Here is a 20,640-nt window from a genome sequence, read left to right on the forward strand (position 1 = left end):
CTATGAGTGTCAGAGCTGTTACCACCATGGCTAAAATCCACACTACAGTTTTGTAAAAGAGGGAGGGATTAGTTTGTGATTACATATTCCGTACTAGGCGAAGGTGTTTTCTGTGTTCTGTGTGTTCGAAAGACATGGTTTTTTTGTTAGGGTTGACTGCAGGATTGATCTGTACTAGTCTGGCTTGTTTAGTTTTACAATGGGTAAATTGATGTTGTACTGCTCACTGCAGTATGTAAGATGCTGCCTTTTCCTGTGGATGTGGATTGTTACTAAAAATCATGTTTTTCATACAGATGGGGGGTGTCAAAAAATGATGGGCCCCGGGTGTCACATATGCTAGGTACGCCACTGTCAAGAAGTGCATCTAGTTCATTTGTTAGAAAGAATTGGGGATTTTCGAGCAAGGTGTTGGCCAACCCTATGCTCTGATGCAAAACAGTAGCATGTCCTAAAAGCTGGAGAATTGTGAGAATGCTGTGGGGGCTACCTGAACCTTTAGATTTCTAAATTATCCCCAAATTTCCTTCTGGCAGCTGCAGCCTTATTTCAAAATTATATTGGAGGTGCCTCTGCTTCCCTATCTTTAACTGTACACTTGTGCCTTAACAGCTAGAAACTTACCTAGGACTACTTGTATGTTTTCATGAAAACAGTGCGCTAAAAAAAAGGACATGGCTCTTTTCAGTAGAAGAAATTTTAATTCCCACAAACATTCACAGTAGAATATCTGCCACAAGATGTTTTAAAACATGTCCCCCTGCTGAGCTGCAGTGGCACGAGTCTACTCAAGGTCTTCTGGATAGAGTCTTGTTATCAGAAATCAATGCACTTAAACATGAAGAGAAATGTATCGTTGATTCACGTGTTTCTCCAGCCACATGAAACATTTAAGTCTAGAGGTAATAAAGGACTGTAGAGAAGAGGATTCAGAAATGCACCAGGAGACGTTTTCTTGAAAGCTGCCCAAGTGTCCGAAGCCCTGAAGGGAAATTTCAACATTATAGGGTATATAAGTAAAAAAGATTAGAATCACTGGTTTGCATTCTCCCTTTCAAATCAGATGCCAGATGTCAGAATACATTAAGAACTGTAGCAGAGAGACAAGGCCAGCTAAAATCTCTCTGCAGAAATTAGATCAGTTGGGACACTTTACTCTGAACCACAGATGACACGTAGGTCTTTGCTTTGGGCAGATTTGATGTTCTATAGTTGAGACATTACTAGAGATTAAACATTAATTTTGAAGATAAAACTAGTACCTTCTACCCTGTTCAGTAACAGGAACTCAGAGAGGAAAATTCTGCAGGCAGAAAATACAGGGAACATATTGGTTGCCGACACATAGCAAGCTGTGGTCTTATATAGAAACAAAAAAATTGCAAGGATGACTGAAAGGTTAGCAGTCCTAGGTCCCAATGCATAAAAGGTTTTAACCAGTCTTACTTGCAAGAAAACTCTCCTGCCGATGCTCATAAGGGTTCTCCGTGGCTGTTACCGATTATCTTGGCAGACACCAAGAATCCTATGCTAATGCATTACAAGGTACTCCGAGAAACGCATTGTCTCTCATGCAAACTTTCGTGTCAGTGCCTGGTTGGCTCAGGTACTCACTGGAAAGTAAGGCTATGACAGTCGACCCTGCCGGTAAAGGTCCCAACACCCAATTTTAAACATTTTTTTCTTAAAAAAAAAAAAACAACAAAAACATCCCTCCCTCCCACTCTCGCCAAGACCTCCAAAACACTCCCCTCAAATTCCCTGACCCCCCTACCTTTAAATTGCAGATAGGCAGAAGGGATGCCCACTCTCTCCTGCTGCCACCCCCCACCCTCGGGAACTCCCAGACCCCCTGCAAACCTCCCAACCCTCCCCTACATTTTTGTTAAAAAGTTGGGCAGAAGAGATGTCCACTCCCTCCTGCCGGCAGGCTTGTCTCTTCAAAATAGTGGGTCTTCCCCTTCCTGGTACATCCTGGGATGCATTTGGAGGGGCCTAAGGCCCTGATTGGCTCAGGTAACTAAGGCCCCTCTCACAGGAAGGGCCTTAGGCCTCTCACAGTGCATCTCAGGATGCACCAGGAAGAGGAAGACCTGCCATTTTGAAGAGGCGGGCCTGCCAGCAGGAAGGAGTAGGCATCCTTTCTGCCCAACTTTTTAACATAAAGGTATAGAGGGTTAGGGGCTTGGCATGGGTGGGCCCCAGGCAATTTATTTTTAAAAAGGACAGGGTGGATTTGCGAGATGACCCACAGCCCATGGTCTATGGCCCACCAGGGTTTTGTCTTTAGGGGTTTTTTATCTGCTCTCCCTGCCGGCCGAACAGATGAGCCAGCAGGGTTCCCCCAAAGACGCCAATCAGCAGCTTAGGGTCTTCCCTTGCCATTCAGCTGTTTGGGGCATCCCCTGCAGGCTCAGCTGATAGTGGCTGAGCTAGCAAGTGAAACCCCAAACAGCTGAGTGGCAGGGGAAGCACTAAAGCTGCCGAGAGCCTCGGGGAGACCTGTGGGGCAGGAAGAGCAGCTTGACAGGAAGGAGTTGTGCCTAGCAACTGCCCTTCTGAGCAAGCGCCAGGCACAGTTTCTCCCCATTTTACCAGCAATTCTCCAAACAAATAGCATGCATATTATAGTCAAAGAAGGTTTGGATAGGTTCCTAGAGGATAAGGGGATTGAGGGGTACAGGTAGGAGTTGAGCTAGGTTATAGGAATAGTCAGGGATAGGCCTGAGGGGCCGCGGCAGGAGTGGACCGCTGGGCGGGATGGACTTCTGGTCTGACCCAGCGGAGGCAAATTCTTATGTTCTTATTTGCATGATATTGTGTGAACATCGCCAGTAAAAGAAAATTAAAATAAAAAAAAAATCACTCCCACTATGGTATTTTCTACCATGGTGTTGGAGCCTTGTGCATCCGGCCCCTATTCCTTCAAATGTCTTTACACCCTCACTAATTCAGAAGAGGAAAAAGGTTAGGACCAGCGCCCTGTAGCCAGACAGGCTTCGTAATCCCTACTGTTGCAATGGCATCCTTTTCAGTTGTCAATTCACCCGAGAGCTGCTTAGACCTACCTAGCACCGTCCTGCCTCAGGGTCAGTGATAAGAACCAGGCCTAGAAAGTAAAGGAAGCTTCCCTTGTTCCTCTCACCTTCATCGCTGATAGAGCGTCATAATGCCATGCTTGTGAAGGTCTTTCCACAGCTTTGCCTCCAAGAGCATATCATGATTGCCATAAAATAGAACAGGCTTCTTTTCACGCTCGAAATAGTGGTCTGAAAAGTGTTGGTAGTTGTCTGTAATAAATCCATAGGCACTGACCTGAGAATAAAATCAGAGGGAAGACGCAGTAAGCAGCATCCTTCAAGATCAGTCCACTGCTGTTTTGCACTTACATATTTGTCATTGGAGGTGCACAAAGGAATATAATCAGCACAATATAGTTTGACCTTCACACTTTAAGCAGGGAATAGAGGGGTATAACCTGGATGGGGTGGCACATACGACGCTTGCAATGTTTTTGAGGCAGACTAAGACGGACCTTTTAGGTTTTTACCTACCATCGTTTACTAATGTTACTACGCTGGATAAATCCTGAAAAGCAGACGTATAAAATCATGAAAGGCATAGAGAAGGTGAGAGGGGCAGATTCTTCAGACTAGCGGGGACATCAAAAACAAGAGGTCGTTCAGAAAAACTGAGAGTGGACAGATTCAAAACGAATGCAAGGAAGTTTTTCTTCACTCAGAGGGTGGTGGACACCTGGAACACGCTTCCAAATGAGGTAATAGGACAGAGTACAATACTGGGTTTCAAAATGGGGCTGGATGACTTCCTGGAAGCGAAGGGGATTACAGGGTATAGATAGAAGGTTACTCTACAGGTCATAAGCGAAAAGCATATGACAGTTTTAGGGTATGAGCACTATCAGGTCTTGGACCTGAGGGGCCGACGCGTGAGCGGACTGCCGGGCACGATGGACCTCCGGTCTGACCCGACAGGGGCAATTCTTATGTTCTAGCAGTGCTCGTCAGTCTTTGTGTGGCCGTGATCCCACGATCAAGGTCAAATAAAATTGTATGACCCCCCCCCCTTTGAAGCTGAAAAAGCAATGTTACTTACCGTAACAGTTGTTATCCAGGGACAGCAGGCAGCTATTCTCACTAGTGGGTGATGTCATCCGACAGAGCCCCGATACGGACATCTTGCAAGCATGTCTTGCTTGAAGAAACTCAGAAGTTTCGAGATGCCCGCACCGCGCATGCGCCAGTGCCTTCCCGCCCGATGCTCCGGGTGTGTCTCCTCAGTTCAGGTAGCTAGCAGAGAAGCCAACCCAGGGGAGGTGGGTGGGACGTGAGAATAGCTGCCTGCTGTCCCTGGATAACAACTGTTACGGTAAGTAACATTGCTTTATCCCAGGACAAGCAGGCAGGTATTCTCACTAGTGGGTGACCTCCAAGCTAACCTCAATGGGATGGAGGGAGAGTTGGCAACTTAGGAGAACAAATTTTGTAACACAGTTTGGCCAAACTGTCCATCCCGTCTGGAGAAAGTATCCAGACAATAATGAGAGATGAATGTATGAACCGAGGACCAAGTGGCAGCCTTACAAATCTCCTCAATCGGTGTCGATCTGAGGAAGGCTACAGAGGCTGCCATTGCTCTGACCCTATGAGCCGTGACCTTACAGGGAAGAGGTAATCCAGCCTGGGCATAGCAGAAAGAGATACAAGTCGCCATCCAATTGGAGATGGTGCGCTTCGATACAGGTCGTCCCAACTTGTTTGGATCAAAGGAGACGAAAAGTTGAGAAGCAGTTCTGTGTGGTTTGGTGCGATCCAAGTAGAAAGCCAAAGCACGTTTACAGTCCAGAGTGTGAAGAGCTGATTCTCCAGGATGAGAATGAGGCTTTGGAAAGAACACTGGAATCACAATGGATTGGTTGAGGTGAAATTCAGAGACCACTTTAGGCAGGAATTTCGGGTGAGTGCGGAGGACCACCTTGTCATGATGAAATACTGTGAAAGGTGGGTCCGCCACCAAGGCCTGAAGCTCACTGACCCTGCGAGCAGATGTGAGGGCCACCAGAAAAACCACTTTCCAAGTGAGAAATTTTAGTGGAGCCTTGCTCAGAGGCTCAAAAGGAGGTTTCATAAGCTGAGAAAGGACAACATTGAGATCCCAAACCACTGGAGGCGGTTTGAGGGGAGGATTGACATGAAAAAGTCCTTTGATAAATCTGGAAACTATAGGATGAGAAGAGAGAGGTTTCCCTTGTAGAGGCTGATGGAAAGCCGCAATAGCACTCAGGTGGACTCGTATAGATGTCGACTTGAGACCAGACTGAGACAGATGTAAAAGATAGTCCAAAACAGAGGATAGAGAGGCTCGCTGAGGCTCCTTAGAATTGGAAATGCACCATGAAGAAAATCTAGTCCATTTTTGGGAGTAGCATTGACGAGTAGCAGGCTTCCGGGAAGCCTCCAAGACATCCCTCACCGCCTGGGAAAACTGGTGCGGGGTTACGTTGAGAGGAACCAAGCTGTCAGGTGGATAGACTGCAGGTTGGGATGAAGCAGAGACCCCTGATGCTGAGTAAGCAGTGAAGGAAACACTGGAAGAAGGAATGACTCCCTGCTGCTGAGTTGAAGTAGAAGGGAGAACCAAGGTTGCCTGGGCCACCGAGGAGCTATTAGAATCATGGTGGCTTGGTCTGATTTCAACTTGACCAGAGTCTTCTGAATGAGAGGAAATGGAGGAAACGCATACATAAATCGATTCCCCCAATCCAGTAGAAAAGCATCTGCCTCGAGTCGATGAGGAGTGTAGATCCTGGAGCAAAACTGAGGCAGTTTGAAGTTGTGGGGAGCCGCAAAGAGGTCTATTTGAGGCGTCCCCCAATGTGCAAATATCTGATGAAGGGGGTTGGAATGGAGAGTCCATTCGTGAGGCTGGAGGAGACGACTCAATTTGTCTGCCAAGACATTGTCCTTCCCCTGAATGTAGACAGCCTTGAGGAAGGCATTGTGGCGAATTGCCCAATCCCAGACTCTGAGAGCTTCCTGGCAGAGGGAGGCCGATCCCGTGCCCCCCTGCTTGTTCACATAATACATGGCGACCTGGTTGTCTGTACGGATGAGGACCACCATGTCGTGAAGCAGATGTTGAAAAGCCTGAAGAGCATAGAAGATGGCTCTGAGCTCCAGAAGATTGATCTGATGGAGGCAGTCCGAACTGGTCCAGAATCCCTGAGTGCGAAGCCCATCCAGATGAGCCCCCCAGGCATAGTTCGAGGAATCGGTTGTGAGAACCTTCTGATGAGGAGGAGTGTGAAACAGCAAACCTCTGGATAGATTCGAAGAGGTCATCCACCAAAGTAGAGACTGCCGAAAAGCAGGAGTGACTATGATGTGTCGAGTCAACGGGTCTGACACTTGAGTCCATTGAGAAGCTAGGGTCCACTGAGGAGTTCTGAGGTGGAGCCTGGCAAAGGGGGTCACATGAACTGTAGAGGCCATGTGGCCCAGGAGGACCATCATGTGTCTCGCTGAGATGGACTGGCGAGAAGACACAGACTGGCAGAGACGAAGAAGAGCATCCAGGCGCTGAGGAGGAAGGAATGCTCGAAGCTGAATAGTGTCCAGTACCGCCCCGATGAAGGGAAGGGACTGGGTAGGCTGCAGATGAGATTTGGGAAAATTGATCTCGAAGCCTAGGCTCTGAGGAAGTAGATCGTGGTCAAGGTCGCCGAAATGACCTTTGGAGCTGACGGGGCCTTGATGAGCCAGTCATCGAGGTACAGAAATACCTGAAGACCCCTGTTCCGGAGTGCAGCGGCCACCACCACCAGACACTTCGTGAAGACTCTGGGAGACGAGGACAGGCCGAATGGAAGCACTCGATACTGCAGATGTAGATGTCCGACCCGAAATCTGAGGAACTTGCGGGAGGCCGGATGAATGGGAATGTGAGTGTAGGCCTCCTTGAGATCCAGAGAGCATAACCAGTCGTTCTGCTCGAGGAGAGGGTAGAGAGAAGCAAGCGTTAGCATGCGAAACCTCTCTTTGACTAGGAATTTGTTGAGGGCCCTGAGGTCCAAAATGGGTCGCAGGTCGCCCGTCTTCTTCAGAACCAGGAAGTACCGGGAGTAAAACCCCTGGTTCAGTTGGTCCGTCGGGACCGGCTCCACGGCACGAAGCCGGAGCAAAGCCTGAGCTTCCTGGAGAAGAAGGGCGGTCTGAGTCAAGTTGGAAGGATACTCTCTTGGAGGGCGGTCCGGAGGGACCCGATGGAAATGAAGAGAGTATCCCTCCTTGATGATAGTAAGGACCCAGAGGTCGGTTGTTATGGCCTCCCATCGATGATAAAAATGATGGAGGCGCCCTCCGATGGGAAAAACAGGGGGAGGCAGAACGAGGTTGGTTATGCCCTCGACAATACAGTCAAAAAGGCTGTGTGGTCTTAGGAACAGCCGGCGACTGAGACTTGGGCTGACCCTTCTGGGGAGGCTGACGCTTCGCCGGTTGTCTCGCAGGAGGAGTTTGCCTCGGCTGATAACGCCTCTGATAAATCAACGGTGGACGAGAAGGTCGAGACTGTTGAGGCTTGGGCTTCGGCCGAAGGATAGATTGGAAGGACTTTTCGTGATCAGACAACTTCTTCGTGACAGTCTCGATGGATTCGTCAAAAAGATCCGCCCCAGCACATGGGACGTTCGCCAGGCGGTCCTGAAGATTTGGGTCCATATCAATGGTCCGCAACCAGGCCAACCGGCGCATCGCCACCGAGCAAGCCGCCGCTCGGGCAGAGAGCTCGAACGCATCATAGGCAGATTGCATCAACTGAAGTCGGAGTTGGGACAACGAAGCAACCACTTCCTCAAACTCAAACCTAGCCTGGGACTCGATGTATGGAGTGAACTTTCGAAGCACAGGTAGAAAAAATTCCAAGTAGGTTGCAAAGTGGAAGTTGTAATTCAAGACTCTAGACGCCATCATCGAATTCTGATAGATGCGTCGCCCAAACTTATCCATGGTTCTGCCCTCGCGGCCCGGAGGTACGGAAACGTAGACCTGGCCAGGATGAGACCGCTTGAGCGAGGATTCGACCAGGAGGGACTGGTGCGAAAGCTGAGGACCCTCGAAGCCTTTATGATGTACTGTGCAGTACCGCGAATCCAACTTGCCAGGGACCGCAGGGATAGAGTAAGGAGACTCGAAGCAGCGCATGAAGGTCTGGTCGAGGAGCTTGTGCAAGGGAAGCCGCAAGGACTCCGCCGGAGGCCGAGGCAAGTGCATGGTATCGAGATACTCTTTGGAATAGAGACCCCGCATCTAGAGTAATGTCCAAGTCATCCGCCATCTGCCTGAGGAATGATGAAAAGGACAATTGGTCCGCCGTCGCCGGTCCGCGAGACGGACTAGAGGAAGACGAAGCCTCATGCTCCAAAGAGGCCTGTGAACAACAGGACGAGTAGAAAACTTCGGGGTCCTCGAACTCCGGGCCCGGAGGAGGAGACCCAGTCGAAGCAGCATACCCCAACCGAGGCAATTTCTTCTGAGGCAAGAGGGTCGAGTGCGAGAAGAATGCCTGGACCGATGCCCCTCCCGATGCCTGGAAGGAGATCAGTCCTTCTGTGCGAGACTGGGTCAGACGCTTCCAAGGAGCAGATCGGACTCGATGCCGTCGATCTCAAAGGTGGAAGAGTCGGTGCTTCTCTGGACGTCGCCCAGGCTTGATAGGGAGTTCGGAAGAACTCATCCTGCTTCCTGCTATGCCCCGGACTGGATGGCCCCGAAGGTGGACGCCACACTGAATCATGGGGCGGAGTAATCGGTTCCAAGGGAGGCAGGTCACTAAACGAGGGTTTCCTCGAGGGAATGGGCTCCAGAGGAGGCATCTCGCTAAGAGAAGCCCTCCTCGATGGAATCGGTTCTAAAGGAGGCATAGCATTCTTGGAGGACCTCCTCGAGGACCAGGACACCACTCGCCGCTCCTCCTCGCCGAGCAACGAGGTCGTGCGGCGTGGAGGAGGAGGAGGGGGCGGTCCGCCCCTCGAAGCCGAAGCTGGGAGGTCACCCTGGATGGTGGCAATCAGACGAGGCCCCATGGTTTGCATGAGCTCAACGAACTGAGCCTCCAGAATGGACCGCAGCGAAGCCGATATGGAGGGATCCGCACCAAAAGGGGGCCCTTCCGCACGGTCTCCGCGCTCTTTAGGTGCAGTGTGCTTCTGCTTGCCAGCTTTCGGCACCTTGAGCACCACTGGTGGAACTGTAGGGGTCGAGACCTGCTCTGAGGGAACGGAGGAAGGCACCGGCGCCGAAGTCGGGGCCGAAACCGGGGTGAATGATGCCGGTTTCAGAAGGCCCGAAGCAGCTGGGGAGGTAGCGGGCTTCGCTGAAGAAGTTGAAGCCCCCGTCGATGTCGATGTCGAAGCTGCAGGCGCTGACGAAGCATCCATCTTGAACATGGACTCCCAGAGCAGACAGCGGCGCTTAAACGCTCTCGCCGTCAGAGTGGAGCAAGGCTGGCACGATTTCGGAAAGTGATCCGGTCCCAGACACTGTAAGCAGCGTCGATGAGGGTCCGTGAGCGAAATCGCGCGCTGGCACTTGCTACACTTTTTGAAACCGGTAATCGGCCGGGACATAGGCCGAAAATGCTCCGCCACAAGGTCGAAGGCGCGGGGCCTCAGCCACGCGGCCGACCCGGAGTCGGAAGGAAAAATTTTTTTTTTTTTTTTTTTTTTGAAAAAAGAAATCAAAGAAAGAAATAAACGCACAGGAGAGCCCAAAAGAACTCAACCCGTGGCAAAAAGAAGGCAAAAGAGATATTCAATGGGCGCAAATTGAAGATAGACTTCTCAGCTCCGCGGAAGAAAAAGAACTGAGGAGACACGCCCGGAGCATCGGGCGGGAAGGCACTGGCGCATGCGCGGTGCGGGCATCTCGAAACTTCTGAGTTTCTTCAAGCAAGACATGCTTGCAAGATGTCCGTATTGGGGCTCTGTCGGATGACATCACCCACTAGTGAGAATACCTGCCTGCTTGTCCTGGGATAAATAAATGTTCCACCTATGGAGAAGCCACCCAGGTCATGACCTCAAATGTGGGTTTTGTGACCCTCATTTGGGTTCCTGACCTACACTTTGGTTTGTGTTACTTTAATGTCAGATTTGATATTCTGTGGAAGCAGATTATAATTTAAAAAAACATAATACAATAAATATTTTATGATGTGTTCTTCTATCTGGGGCTCTTAGTGAATTTATTTTATTGTTTACTTTTTATTCAACACGCAGATATAAAGCAGCTTATTAAAAGAGGGCCTCGTTGTGTATGTTCAAACAGTCTTCCTCAGCAGTCAAACAAAACAGAATATGCATTCCTGACCACTACTCACACTCCTTTTTCCACTGCACTGTAACTTACTCCAAAATATAAGGCAAACCGTTATTCCTTCATCTACTTTGAATAAACTCCCAACACTACCTACCCTTTGAATCCACCTTGCGCGTCATTCCACCCTCCCCGATAGCAGCAATAGGGGGTTGTATAGGTCACCCTTACAGAATAACTGTATTGTAATCAAAACCATGTCCTTTGTATGTTGAATTGTTTACCCTATTTTACAGTTAGTTTCTAAATTGTAAAAAGTACATGTGTACGTTTTAGTAACTTTTATTTTTGTATTTCGCTTAGTAAAACAAAATAAGCGATATCAAATTTTAACAAAAACTTGAAACTTCTTTGCCATACCTCATACAAATTCCATTCATTATAAAATCTGTCACCTTCACAATTTTTATAAGCCGGTATCTTGCACAGCCTTTATGGTCTGCCAAAGACTCACCAAAGAAAACAAAAACTGTGGATACAGATGTTCTGGAGATAATTTATTAAACATTCACATATAAAACCATGAAAATTCAATTTAAAAAAAGTACAATGATAAAAAAATACAGTCAGAGAAAGGGTGGGACCGCCAGAAGAGGAAGCAGCGCAGACGCAGGGCTCAGAGAAGGGGCGGGACTGCCGGCAGAGGAAGTAGCAGGACAACGGTAGGAGCTTCTCTATGATGGGGGGGGGAGGCTGTGGGAGTGCGAGCGGTCCTTCGGGGTGGGGGTGCGAGCGGTCCTTCGGGGTGGGGGTGCGAGCGGTCCTGCGGGGTGAATTGGACGTCGGGGGGGGGAACTATGTAAAAAAAAGTTGTAAAACGCGCTCACGCGTATAACGCGCATGGTTATGCACGGTTTGTAAAATCGTGTATAACGCACACGTTATATGCGTGAAAATACGGTAATAAGTGAAATATCAAACATCAATTCTTGTGGCTGTGCATTAGAATTCCTCAATGCCTTTTACCACTCTAGCAGAGAGATCATTTCTAACTGTCCTACCTGCCATGCTGGCTTTTACCCTTCCTCTACCTCCCATGCAAAATCTCTATGAGAGAAGTCAACACCTTTTACCAAAGACTCTCACCTGGTCACAGCTATGAAGGGCTGTCAGTAGCATCAAGGCCCCAGTGCTGGGAATGTACAGGAAATCATTCCGGAACTTAATTTCAGATTTCAAAAATCTGTAAATGCAATAGATGAGGGGTGAAATATGCATACTGGGAGAAGAAATGTGGAGGCATAATGCACATGGACATAGAAAAAGGCTCGACATAGCTTGGGGGGGGAAGGGTAGCGGTACTTAGTATATAGCAAAGGTTAAAAGCACATGGCAACAAAACAAAGACTAAGGGCTCCTTTTACTAAGGTACGCTAGCGTTTTTTGCGTGTGCTGCATTGCCGCCCGCGCTACACGCCAAAAACTAACGCCAGCTCAATGCTGGCGTTAGTGTCTAGCGCGCGCTAGAGCAGCTTAGTAAAAGGAGCCTTAAGAGTATCATAATAAGGATGCAGGAAGTCTTAACTTCAGACGTATGTTGAAATATCACCATTAGATGGAAGGAGAACTGGAGGACACAATGATCTACAAAAAAAAAAAAAAGCATGGGGCAACTCTGCAGGATGACAATGGTACTACTCTGAAAGGTTAAGGGACACAGGGGAACAGAGAGCAGGTGCTGGGTTCCATATAGGAATCTGTACATTCATCTACTCAAAGTGGACAAACCACTGCCGAGCAGACTGGGTCGGCCATTTTGGTCTTTGCTGTCATTTATCATGCTCGGCTATAAGTTGCCAGTGCTTGGTAAGGGACATATATGGATAAATGATTATATTTGGATTTTGCTTAAAGGTTTAATATGGTGTTGTGTGAAAGGAAGGAGGGAATAAGTCCAATTTATGAGCAGATAGTAAACTTGCTATAGAGGAATCAACTAGCAGTCATTATTAAGGATGTATTCTGTTTGGAGGAAAGTGATAATTGGGTTCCTGGAAGGGGTCTGTGCTTCAACCACCGATTCTGTTCTTTTATCGATGATCTGGAGGAAGGAATAGAAATGCCACTACTAGTAGATTTCTGTATTGACCTCCTTAGATTGTGAGCTCTCTGGGGGCAGGGAAATAACTAATGCATCTGAAATGTAACTCTCCGTGAGCTAATTAAAAAGAAATTGGCAGATCCAGAAACCACGGTCATCCTTCCAGCATATAAGAGCCAACCTCATTAGCGACGTCACAGTGGCTTGATTGCCCTTTACTTGGCTCACTTTTGCTACATTCTGATTTCTAGAGTGGCGCACTGGTTAAAGCTACAGCCTCAGCACCCTGAGGTTGTGGGTTCAAACCAGCACTGCTCCTTGTGACCCTGGGCAAGTCATTTAATCCCCCCATTTCCCCAGGTACATTAGATAGATTATGAGTCCACCAGGAAAAATGCTTAAGTACCTGAATAAATTCATGTAAACCGTTCTGAGCTCCCCTGGGAGAGCAGTATAGAAAATTGAATAAACAGATCGGAGAAGGTTATCATGCCGCTGTACCGAGCCATGGTGCACCCTCACCTGAGTACTGCGTCCAGCACTGGTCGCCATACATGAAGAAGGACACAGTACTACTCGAAAGGGTCCAGAGAAGAGCAACTAAAATGGTTAAGGGGCTGGAGGAGTTGCCGTACAATGAGAGATTAGAGAAACTGGGCCTCTTCTCCCTTGAAAATAGGAGACAGAGGGGACATGATCAAAACATTCAAGATACTGAAGGGAATAGACTTAGTAGATAAGGACAGGTTGTTCACCCTCTCCAAGGTAGGGAGAACGAGAAGGCACTCTCTAAAATTGAAAGGGGATAGATTCCGTATGAACGTAAGGAGGTTCTTCTTCACCCAGAGAGTGGTGGAAAACTGGAACGCTCTTCCGGAGGCTGTTATAGGGGGAAACACCCTCCAGGGACTCAAGACAAAGTTAGACAAGTTCCTGCTAAACCAGAACGTACGCAGGTAAGGCTAGTCTCAGTTAGGGCACTGGTCTTTGACTTAAGGGCCGCTGCGTGAGCGGACTTGCTGGGCACGATGGACCACTGGTCTGACCCAGCAGTGGCAATTCTTATGTTCATAATTCTACTGTTATCACCTTATGAACACCAATTAACTTTTCCCGGCCTCACCATCTCCTCCCATATGCACCTTTCCCTTCCTACTATCAGTGGAATATTTTTCATAATTCACTTATTTTCTGCCATTGCCATCATTTGTTCATTCTACCCTAAGGAAGGGGGTTTTAGCTCCGAAAAACTAGTCAGAAATGTATTTAATTAGTTCAATACACAGTATAAGCTGAAGATTAATAAATTACATTAAAAAGTGATGTTTGTTGTTTTCAGCGGAAAAGACATAATCCTAAAGAGAGGTGCAATTCCAGAGTTTTCTGTCAGCAGCAGAAGCACTCTTCCTTACCTGGACCGAATATATGTCAGAAAGTCTGGATGCAGTAACTTGAATTTCTTTGCCGATGCCTGGGGCCCAAAGTACTTTGATGGCCTAAGCAGATAAGTAAAAAAAAAACAAAAAGCAGAGCAAAATCTATTAAGTTGTGCAGTTTGAGATCAGGAAAGGTACAAATAATTGAGCCTTGAATTTCTGGTTCAATGAGTAACAATGTGGTAGATAAATCTGAAGGTACTTAAGTAATTTATCATCCTTTACATATATGAAGGTTACCTCTCCTTGGAGTGCTGGTTATGGATAAGCTCTGTTCCACGTCTGCTTCTGTTTGTCAGATGTTTTTGTATAAGTAGAAATGCACAAACATGAGCAAACAAGAACATAAGAGGACTTGATCGCCAGTGGACCAGGCTTGGACAAAGAACTGCACAAACGCTGCCTCGAGTATTTCCATAGAGAGATGGATTAATGCAAATGCAGTGAGTACAAAGGCTACTGTCTGGCCTGGAAGACCTTGGTGAAGGACAGCAGACACACTTTCTGTGCAAACTCACGACACTGCTAAGAAAGCTGTCTAACGTCCAAATACAGAAGTTTACGTGATGGTTAAGACCCACTGAAAATATTAATGAAAGAACTTAGGAACACCGTTAAATGATACAAAACTCACTGAACTTCTTTTCTCAATGGTCTGTGAAGTCCTGTTGCCAACCGAGCTACTCTTTTCATAAGATATGGACCGCTGTGATCAGCTCCAAGATAAGTTTAAGCACCTTTAAAATTGCGGTTGCAACTTCTTTGAAAATTAATTTTTTTCTCCTTTCACGGGGGAATAAAGTGACACATATATTGAATGATAAAAATTTCTTTATTGCGCAGAGCACTTTTTGTTAAGAATTTTTATAATTAAAAATTTTTTTAAAAAAATATGACGGTGAATGTACATGATGTTTTTGGCATGTATCCGCACTGTGCTTTGCGGTGCACGTTTCTCTGTAGGATACACCGGGGTGAACACCTAGCAAGTCATTAAACAGGTGGTTCCCCAGAAACTGATAATTCACCTGAATTTGGTTTATATAAATTTGGAAATTATAGCGGTGCTTATGGCAATATTGAAATTGACGAGCAGGTCTTAGTTGGTGGATACTACAAATAAATACATCCCATTGTCCCAACTTGTGTTTTGTCTAAAACAAAACTCCTCCTTCAGGGGTTGGCACTATATTCAACATTTCAAGGGATTAACATGGCATCCATATGAGCTGATGTCAGTGTCCTGCTGTCAGAGGAAACTACTAACTGTTACCTCACAGGAGATGGTGGTCTCTGTCTCCATCTGTTGGTAAAAAAATGCATTCCTACGTTTCTCACTGGTCTGTCAGGGCTCAAGGGACTATAAAAAAAATTAGGGGTGGCCTATTCACGTTTTGGTTGTGTGAGTGGATTTATGGTATGTTTTTGAAAAGTTAAGAATGTCAGACGGTCAACAATTCTATAAAAACTTACAACTGGACATCATACTATAAAATATCACATTTATTTTGCAAGTAAAGAGTATGTGTAGATGGTTCTTTTATGTTTGTGTCATTGTCAGAACTATTGCTTTGCTTTAATTTCAGTTGCCTTTTGCTGCTCCTTTGAAACTTCAGCCTAGGCAACTGCCTAGTGTTGTCTAATGTGTTTTCCTCCATTTATTATTGATTTCAAAAATTTCTATACCACACAATCTACCAATCTAGGTGGTGTACAAAGAGATAATTTAAGACAAATTATTTGTAAACACATAAAAACAAACCATTAAAACCAATAATCATCTCTTCATTAATTCTGAAGCTTCATGCAATAATTTCAGGTTTATCTCAATCACTTAGGGCTGATTCTATAAAGCGCGCCTAACTTAATTGGCAAAATACCCTTAATAGCCTCAATAATTGGGCATAAAAATTAATTGGGCGATAAGCATCTATCCAATTCTATAAAAGATTGGGGCCTATCACATGGCGTTTAGTGGTGCCTAATGCCTAAGTGGGCGTTTTGATGAGTGGATGCTTAGATGCCTGAAAGGTAGGCCTTTAAAACCCTGGCCTACATTTCAGGCATCCAAGTTTTTACACAGGCGCTGCTAGCCATGATTCTGTAAATGGTGCCTAAGTGTGACTGACACGTGACCGGCACTATTTGTTTAGGCTAATTTAGGCGCTGTTTATAGAATCAACGTTAGCGTTAACAAGAATTACCTACATCCAAGAAAGCTGCCTGAAATTAATGAGTCTTCAACTGTTTCTTAAATTGATTCAGCAACCTCAGCATTCTCATGTTTGATTAGGTTGGCCCTGCCCCTTTCTAACAATGTCTGCACAATCTATCATTTATTCATTGGGATTTCTTAACCACCTTTATTAAGAGATTCACCCAAGACAGTGAAAAACAGGTGTACTATACTCACTGATCACCCTTGTCAAAACCTTCTGGAACTGGTAGGCCCAAAATGGCTGACTTCAGCATGATGTAATCTCGCAGCTCTGAAGGGATGAAGATATAACGAAGGTCCTGCAGTCAGAGGCAAAAAGTTTAACATAGTCTTCCTTTCTTTTCACCTCCTTTTATACATCTTTAAGCAGGTTTCTTAGTGTCACGTAGTGGTTAGTGTGGTGTAGTGGTTAGAGCTAAAACCTCAGCACCCTGAGGTTGTGGGTTCAAACCCCATGCTGCTCCTGGTGACCCTGGGCAAGTCACTTCATCCTCCACTGCCCCAGGTACATTAGACAGATTTTGACAGCATGAAAAAAGTGGAAAAATCACTGGACTAAGTGTATAGCCCTCAATGGAGGCTGCCCCAACTTTGCTGACTGGGCTGAGAACTTTTCAGCGGCCCATCGTATACCTTGCTAATCAATTTGGTAAGGCTCAGACTGATGAAACAAATCTCTTTAGATGTGTTAATTAATGTAAGTTGTAAAATAAGAGGAAACTAGTTTTGGTCAATGCTTTATCATATCCCTCTATTAATGATTTAGCTGTGTACTTTTCAGATCAGAGAGAAAACATTAAAAGGAAAGGGAATGGGACTTGAATACCGCCTTTTAATGGATACACATTCAAAGCAGTTTTCATATATACAGGACTTAGTATCACTGAATGTAGATTTACCGAAGAAGATATGCACAACATACTGTAAGCTGACAGGCTTTACGCAGGAAACAAAGACAGGAAACTGACAGGGTTGACGGTCAGTATAGAAGAGGTATGCAGGCAGATTGATAGGCTTAAAAACGATAAATCCCCGGGACCGGATGGCATCCATCCGAGTGTAATCAAGGAACTGAAAGGGGCTATAGCTGAACTGCTTCAACTAATAGCCTATCTGTCGATTAAATCAAGGAGGATTCCGGAAGACTGGAAAGTGGCGAAAGTTATGCCGATCTTCAAGAAAGGTTCGAGGGGAGATTTGGGAAACTATAGACCAGCGAGTCTGACTTCGGTACCGGGAAAGATGGTAGAGATGCTGATAAAGGACCACATCATTGATCACCTTGACGGACATAATCTGATGAGGACCAGCCAGCATGGCTTCAAAAAAGGAAGATCTTGCTTGACAAACTTGCTGCACTTCTTCGAGGGAGTTTACAGGCAGATAGACAAGGGTGACCCGGTCGACATTGTATATCTGGATTTTCAGAAGGCGTTCGACAAGGTTCTGGCATGAATGACTACTTCGAAAAATTGCAAGCCATGGAATCGAGGGTGAATACTCACATGGATTAAAAACTGGCTGGCGGATAGGAAACAGAGAGTGGAGGTAAATGGACAATACTTGGACTGGAAAAGCGGCACGAGTGGAGTGCCACAGGGTTCGGTGCTTGGACCCGTGCTCTTCAACATATTTATAAACGACCTGGAATTTGGTATGACGAGTGAGGCAATTAAATTTGCAGACGATACAAAGTTATTCAGAGTAGTGAAGATGCAGGAGGACTGTGAAAACCTGCAACGGGACATACACACGCTCGAGAAATGGGCCGCGACATGGCAAATGAGGATAAGTGTAAGATGATGCATGTCGGTAACCAAAATCTTATACACGAATACAGGATGTCCGCTGCAGTACTTGGAGAGGCCCCCCCCCCCCAGGAAAGAGACTTGGGTCAACAAGTCAATGAAGCCGTCTGTGCAATGTGCGGCGACGGCGAAAAGGGCAAACAGAATGCTAGAATGATTAAGGGGATCACGAACAGATTGGAGAAGGTTATCATGCTGCTGGACCAGGCCATGGTACGCCCTCACCTGGAATACTGTATCCAGCACTAGTCACCATACATGAAGAAGGACACGGTACTACTCGAAAGGGTCCAGAGAAGAGCGACTAAAATGGTTAAAGGACTGGAGGAGTTGCCATACAATGAGAGGCTAGAGAAACTGCTGCCTGCTAGCGCGGCTGGCAGTTTAGCGCGCGCTATTAAGTGCTTTAAGCCGTTACTGCGCCTTCGTAAAAAGGAACCCTTAATGTTTTAGGAAGGCTTTAAAGGCACATTTATTTAACTTAAATTATTTTTATTGAATATAAGGAAATACACTAAAAAGCAGAAATAAAAGAATCATTTATACAAATATCAAAGATCAGATTTAAACAATTGCAATTTCAACTACCAATCTCTTTTTTTTAAATTAAATTAAATTTTTATTAGAGTTTTATGATATAATAGTTCAACAACAACAATCCAGCAACACAGAGATACAACACTGCATACAAAAGAGGCCAGAAAATATAATATAAAGTTCAAAACTTCTACCCCCTCCCTCCCGAAAACAGAATGTACTCCATAGGGCGGTCCCTCTAATCTCTATCCTACCATCCCATGTCCCATCCCTACCACCCAATTTCCATAGAAATAAATATGTAAATATAATAATTGAAAAAGAAATACACAAATCTAATATAATATAATGATAGGCCGCGCATGCGCACTAAAAAAAAACGTGTTCCCTGATCCGTCGCGAAAACACGAGTGCGCATGCGCGGGTTTTACGTCACCACCTGCTCGCTTAATACATCACAGCCTCCCTGCTCTACACAAGCCCGACCACAGCCAGACGATGATCTCCGTTCCTCCTGCCGCCGCCGATCTCCGTTCCTCCTTTGACACCCACCCCCATCTCTTCCCGCAGGCCCGAATGGCGATTCCAGCAGCGCTTGCATCAGTCTCCATATGCTGCTTCGGGCCCTTCTACTGCCCTGATTTGCTCTGCCGCGTCTCTGATGATGTCATCAGGAACGTGCCAGAGTAAATCAGGCAATAGAAGGACCCGAAGCAGCGTGTCGAGACTGATGAAAGCACTGCTGTAATCACCACGTTTGTAGTCCGGACCGCGGGAAGGGAAAGGGGGGAGGTAGAGGAAACGCTAATGCTGCTGCACAGGGAACTGGTGGGGGGGAGGGAAATGGAGGGGGAGGGAATGCTGCTTTGGAAAGACAGACAGAGAGAGGAAGGGAAACACAAAGAAAATAAGAAAGACACAGGGGCAGGTGCACAGGGAACTGGTGTGGGGGGAGGGAAATGGAGGGGGATGGAATGCTGCTTTGGACAGACAGACAGAGGGAGAAAGAAGAAAGACACAGGGGCAGGGAGATACACAGAAAGACAGACAGGCAAAGGGGGCCAGGGACACAGACAGACAGAAAGGACAGCGGGAGCCGCGTCAGGAGGGGTGCGGGATGCGGCAGTGGGAACTTTTCCAATGGGTGCAACTGGGCGGCTGTCAGGAACCTCTGATCAGGGACAGAGCAAGGTAAGAGTATCATAGGGATAAGAAGGAGGAGGGGTGATAAAAAAGGAAGGGATGCCTACTGCTGGACGGGGGAAAAGTAAAAAGATGCTGATGGACAGGGGGGGTGAAGAAAAAGGAACAGAGGACAGACAAGGAAAAATAAAGGCAGAAAGAAAGAAAGCGGCTAAGGAGAGAGAGAGAAAGAAATAAAGACAGACACACACACATGTTCTAGCACCCCGTTAATGTAACGGGCTTAATAATATTTATCTATATCCCTTTCCAGAACTGCATAATAAATATTTTTTTTTTAATTACCAAATTAAGGCTTTCCTAAAAGAACACGACTGTGAGCAGATGGAGTCAATGTTTCTAAAAATGGCTTCCAAATATCAAGCAAAATCCTACCTTTCTAAGGCACATTTATTTAAAAATATGTCTTAGGATAAAATTGTATAGATTTATTAAAACTGTTATTGCTGTAAATTGTTTTTACTTCTTTGCCTTAGGTTCTAATGAACCTACATCAATCTATGTAGATCGTCTTTGGAATGTATTTGACCCTGTTTCAGAGCTTTAAGTTCTAAAATTATGTGAAAAACTGAAAAGGTGTAGCTGCACTTTAGATCCTTTTCCTTCCTACTTTTATGGCAATATACCTTCACAGGCCATTACCTGGCTGACTTCCTTATTAAATCATACTCTTAGAAATGGCCACTTTTCATTGGAAATGGGTAAAATAGTCTTAACGACCTTGTTGAAAGGTGCTGATCTAGACCCCTCGGTTTCTTCTCATTATCATCCTATTGCAAATATACCTCTAATGACAAAAATGATGGAATCAATTATTTCTAGTCAACTTTCCAATTATTTAGAGAAGTTTTCTATTCTATTACCATTTCAACATGGATTTAGACCTAATTTCAATACAGAAATTCTCCCGATATCTTTAATTGCAAAAATTCAAAATTTACAGCTGCAGAATAAGTATGCAGTATTATTACAATTTGATTTATCTGCCACATTTGATGTGGTC

General features: G+C 46.0%; 1 protein-coding gene across 1 annotated transcript in view; it reads right to left on the bottom strand.

Moving 5' to 3' along the window:
- Positions 1-679: 679 nt before the first annotated feature.
- The window catches only part of LOC117368153 (alpha-N-acetylgalactosaminide alpha-2,6-sialyltransferase 2-like), a 30,584-nt gene continuing 10,623 nt past the window's right edge, over positions 680-20,640 (bottom strand). The window contains exons 6-10 of the mRNA XM_033961520.1: positions 16,285-16,388; positions 13,848-13,931; positions 11,481-11,577; positions 3,146-3,315; positions 680-982 (exon numbers count right to left, since the gene is read on the bottom strand). Of these exons, the coding sequence (XP_033817411.1) occupies positions 3,148-3,315; positions 11,481-11,577; positions 13,848-13,931; positions 16,285-16,388 (453 nt within the window). The 3' untranslated portion in view covers positions 680-982; positions 3,146-3,147. The remainder of the gene's footprint in view (positions 983-3,145; positions 3,316-11,480; positions 11,578-13,847; positions 13,932-16,284; positions 16,389-20,640) is intronic.

The sequence above is a fragment of the Geotrypetes seraphini genome, chromosome 10, assembly GCF_902459505.1.
Source record: "Geotrypetes seraphini chromosome 10, aGeoSer1.1, whole genome shotgun sequence".
NCBI classification, from domain to species: domain Eukaryota; kingdom Metazoa; phylum Chordata; class Amphibia; order Gymnophiona; family Dermophiidae; genus Geotrypetes; species Geotrypetes seraphini.